The 5,000-nt window shown below is 45.4% G+C and overlaps 1 protein-coding gene across 1 annotated transcript in view; it reads right to left on the reverse strand.

Moving 5' to 3' along the window:
- Nucleotides 1–5,000, reverse strand: part of LOC145394820 (uncharacterized) — an 89,803-nt gene that overhangs the window by 39,540 nt on the left and 45,263 nt on the right. The window contains exons 3-5 of the mRNA XM_080268614.1: nt 2,897–2,985; nt 686–751; nt 1–128 (exon numbers count right to left, since the gene is read on the reverse strand). The exon at nt 1–128 is cut by the window's left edge and continues 94 nt beyond it. Coding sequence (XP_080124740.1) covers nt 1–128; nt 686–751; nt 2,897–2,985 — 283 coding nt within the window. The remainder of the gene's footprint in view (nt 129–685; nt 752–2,896; nt 2,986–5,000) is intronic.

Below are 5,000 nucleotides of genomic sequence, written 5' to 3' on the forward strand. Positions count from 1 at the left end.
GGCCCCCTCCAAATCGCCCCTGAGGGAATACGTGACGGTGGCGCATGGACAGCGGGTGTTGAGGCCGGGACCCAGAGGACAGGTGAGGCCAAGGTCTTCGTCTTCTGCTGTAGCCTTGTATACCACGCCTGCAGGTACCAGCATCATCACTATCATCATTATTATTATTATTAACACCATCATCATCATTATCATCATCATCATCATCATCTTTATACCACGCCTGAAGGTACCGTCATCACAATCATTAAGTATTATCATCATCATCACTATTATCATCACTATCATCATTATTATCATCATCATCATCATCATCATCATCATTATTATTATCACCATTAATCATTATCATCATCTTCATCATCATTGTCATCATCATCAATCTTCAATCATCATCATCATCGTTATCATCATCACCATCATCATCATCATTATTATCATCATCACCATCATCATCATCATCATTTTCATCCTCATCAATCGTCAGCCATCAATCATCATTCTCATCATCATCAATCTTCAATCATCATTATCATCAATCAATCATTATCAGTCATCACTCACTCTCTCTCTCTCTCTCTCTCTCTCTCTCTCTCACACACACACACACACACACACACACATTTATACATCATATGAGTGGATGGTGGCCGCCTTCACAAAACAAACAGCTAAACATACATACCAGTGTGTTTGGCTGAGACAATGACCGTGTCCTCTGTAATGGCGAACCTGGGTCCGTACTTGTCCTCTGAAAGCATTTAAATATATCATCATCATCATCATCATCATCATCATCTTCATCACTATTATCATCATCACCATCATCATCATCATCATCATCATCATCATCATCATCATACCACCACCATCATCATCAACAAAACCTCTTCCATTCAATGTATTATTTTAAATTCAAGTTCCAAGAAAAACTGGAATGGGGAGAGAGAGAGAGAGAGAGAGAGAGAGAGAGAGAGAGAGAGAATTTATACCACCCTAAATACTACAAATGAGAGCGACCCTTTCATAACTTTACAAAAAGAAAAAGAGAGAAATGAGATAATAAAGTGGAGAGAGAGAGAGAGAGAGAAATGATACATGATACAGTCCCCCCCCCCACCACACGCTGCTCTGCTATTCCTACTGCAATACCTTCACTACTGAACCCTGTCCTTTCCCAGCTACATAAAGCAGCTGCAGGCCCATCCTTGTCTCAGGTCTAGCAAGCGATTACCACCAGAATACAGTGTTAGTCACGAAGAAGTTGTAGACTGTAGGAAGCGCCGTAGTACCGTCTTATTCTGGCACTGAACTAAGGGCAATAAGCTGCCAACACAATGACTGCCCCTTGTACAAATGATTCACCTGTTCTGCCCCCATACACAGAAGCGCACCTTTGATGGTCCTTGTCAGCGTTATTACAAGAACTAGAAAGTACTCAGAGAGCGTATACCTCCGCCAACGCCTGGAATATTGAGATTTACTGATATATATGTAATTTCTTTCCTCCCTGACGAATTCTTTTACAGTCTCACCTAGACAATTAATGAACTGGACGGTGTTAGACTCGTTGCTGAGCCTCAGACCCTGTACGTGTATACCTCAGCCGACACCAAGGATATTTAGTATTTATTCCTGCATCTTGATTCGCATCCACGGCAAAATCTAGTTAACTCCTCCTTGACCCACAGCCCACACATCTACCAAGTTTCATCGGAATCCCATCACAACTTTTTATTATATATCTTTCCAGAGACAGACAGACAGAACCTCCTCCAGTTTCGTCGGCTGTGGTCACCGTATATAGCCGCGTCATCGTCCTGAAAGTCTTTATCTTTCGCTGTACTGCGCAATAGGGAAGGCCGGCCACCCTGTCCCTGCTACGGGTGAAACTAGCCTTCTCCCTCACAACAATGCTCCCCTGATTTTGCCCCCCTTCCGCCATGGCACTTCTTCGTGACTACCACCGTAGTGAAGGAGCTAAAAGGATTATTCCCCTCTATACCGTGAAACAGGGAAAGGCCAGCCACCCTCTCCCTTCCGCGGATAAAACTAGTTCTCTCCCACACGACAATGCTCCACTGATTTCGCTCCCCTCGGCACTCTCGCCAAAACCCGGGCTGCAGTGGGGATGACGCCATATACCACAGCCCGCCACGGCCACGCCAAAAGTGAGCACAAAAGCCGCGCGCCAATTACACCGCGAGAGGCGCCTTCACTCCCCCTTTTGTATTCCTCCGCCGCGTGAGAAAAACACCCCCGCCATTGTCCTGCCGCCGGGAATATTTCTTTAAACGGCGTAATACTCCCTAATGGCGCCCTCCCTCACTCCTTTTCTCCACCTCACTGCATTTATTAACACATATTTCGCCAGATTTGAGACTTTTTTTACTTTCTCTTATGCGTCTAGCTCCGGGCAAAGACTAAACTGTTCCCTGCAGGCCTCCTACGTATACAGCTCCACATGTCACCACTTCGGCGCTAACACCCACCGTCCATACTGAATACATGCTAGAGCTGTCTCATACAGGACTGGTGTGCTGGTATTAGAGGGGGTATTTTTACACGTCGGCGGGTCTTGTGGTAAATCAGTTAAGTCTGCCTTTAACGAAATTCAGATCCTTAAATCGGTGCGTACATCAAGACACACAAGTAGCAAGGTGCACACATTAGACGTACACACAGGAAGGTGTACATGTAATGGTGAGTACATACAGGAAGGTGTACACATAAGACGTACATAGAGGAAGGTGTACATGTAATGATGAGTACACACAGGAAGGTGTACACATAAGACGTACATAGAGGAAGGTGTACATGTAATGATGAGTACACACAGGAAGGTGTACACATAAGACGTACATAGAGGAAGGTGTACATGTAATGGTGTACATACCGTAATGCTGACAGGAAGGTCCGGAGTAACATGGTAGGCACTCACACCCACCATGGTCTCCGCAATAACCATGGCTGCACTGGATACGCCTGAGGGAGAGAGAGAGAGAGGTTAGGGAGGGGGGGGGAGGAGAGAGAGAAGAGAGGAAAAGAGGAGAAGGGAGGAAGAGGAGGAAGAGAAGAAGAAGGGAGGAAGAGAAGAGGAAGGGAGGAAGAGAAGAGGAAGGGAGGAAGAGAAGAGGAAGGGAGGAAAAGAAGAGAGGAAGAGGAGGAAAGACTGAGGAGGGAGAGGGAGGAGGAGGAGGGATGGAGAGAAAATAAGGAGAGAGAGAGAGAGTGGGCGGAGGAAAGATGACGGGACAGGAGGAGGAGAAAGAAGGAAAAAAATGATTAAATGAGAAGCGAGGAGAGAGAGAAGAGAGAGAGAGATGAGAGAGAAAGAGGTAACGGAGGAAGCAGGTGTGAACAGAACACTGGAGAGAACAGAACACTGGAGAGAACAGAACACTGGAGAGAACAGCAAGGAAGGAGATGAGGAAGGAACGAAATATAATGAGGAGAAAATATGAGAAAAAATAAAAAAGACAGTCTTGGCGATGATTCCATATGGTTTGTAAAGGTATATTCTTATTATGATACTCTCTCTCTCTCTCTCTCTCTCTCTCTCTCTCTCTCTCTCTCTCTCTCTCTCTCTCTCTCTCTCTCTCTCTCTCTCTCTCCAATTAGCCCAGGTTTCCTCTTACTTTACCAACTTCATTGTTTGCTCTGTGTGTGTGTGTGTGTGTGTGTGTGTGTGTGTGTGTGTGTGTGTGTGTGTGTGTGTGTGTGTGTGTGTGTGTGTGTGTGTGTGTGTGTGTGTGTGTGTGTGTGTGTGTGTGTGTGTGTGTGTGTGCTCGCGCTGGTGCTCGCGTGTATGTTTTCCTGTTTAGTGTGCTTGTGTGTGTGTGTATATATATATATACACACACACACACACACACACACGAGAGGGGTGCACTGAAAATTAAGCCTGTTTGCCATTTTCTCCTAAACTATTACTCAAACTGTGATGCTTTGACACCAGCAGATGGCGTCATTGTTACAGCATGACTGACGCAGCGTCTGTAGTGTCAGGTGCTGCACAACCAGGATATGAGGCACAAACAAAGAGCAGACATCGAGATCTTGACCAAAGAAAGGATGTACGGCTGCCAACATCCACAGAAGGCTCGAATATGTTCATGGTGAGGCTACCATTATTGAGAGTACTGTGCGGAGATGGCTGAAAAAGTTTACAGATGTCGAAACCAGTGTTGATGACATCTCGCGTAGTGGGCGGCCATCGAGAGTAGGCATCCAAGAAAAGCAATAGAGGGTGGACGACATGATTCGCGCACACAGGCTTAGGGTGAATGTCTTCTGAGATGACATGGGGGTGACTTTGCTTGACTTCCTCGTCCGTGGGACAGCAATGAATAGCAACCGCTACATTGCATCACTACGGAAACTTCGAGAGGTCACCAGTAAGGAAAAACCACAGAAACAGCTTAATGCGGTCCAGTTACTCCACGGCAATGCACAAGGCCACACTTTGACCACATCACAGGTTACTGCACAAATGTGATGGTCAGTGGTGCCACAACCGCCTCATAACCCCGATCTGGCGCCCACAGACTCACTTCTTCTGTGGGATGAAGGACTGTCTTCGAGGAGGGCCCTGCCATGCTACAGGCGAAGTGGAAGACGCTATCAGACGCTGGACCAGGGAGTGGCCCAAAGAGTTTGTCCAAAGGGAATTTAACAAGTGTGTTCAAAGGTGGCGCAAATGCATCGTCATAGGTGAAGATTGTTTTTGAATAGTGCCATGTCGTAGACCAAACGTTACTCTACACATGTTTGTAGCTGCATATATATGTATATATATATATATATATATATATATATATATATATATATATATATATATATATATATATATATATATATATATATATATATAGTGTGGTATTTATTCATTTATTTCTTCATTGGTAGGTGGTAATCATACCAGGCTGTGACGCCTGGTGGTCAGGCAGTAGGGGTATATACCCAGGCAGTAGTAGTCGTTGTTCTATTGGCAGTCTGGC

This window comes from Coenobita brevimanus, chromosome 4 (assembly GCF_032717465.1).
Source record: "Coenobita brevimanus isolate Jiangsu-jjx chromosome 4, ASM3271746v2, whole genome shotgun sequence".
Classification (NCBI taxonomy): domain Eukaryota; kingdom Metazoa; phylum Arthropoda; class Malacostraca; order Decapoda; family Coenobitidae; genus Coenobita; species Coenobita brevimanus.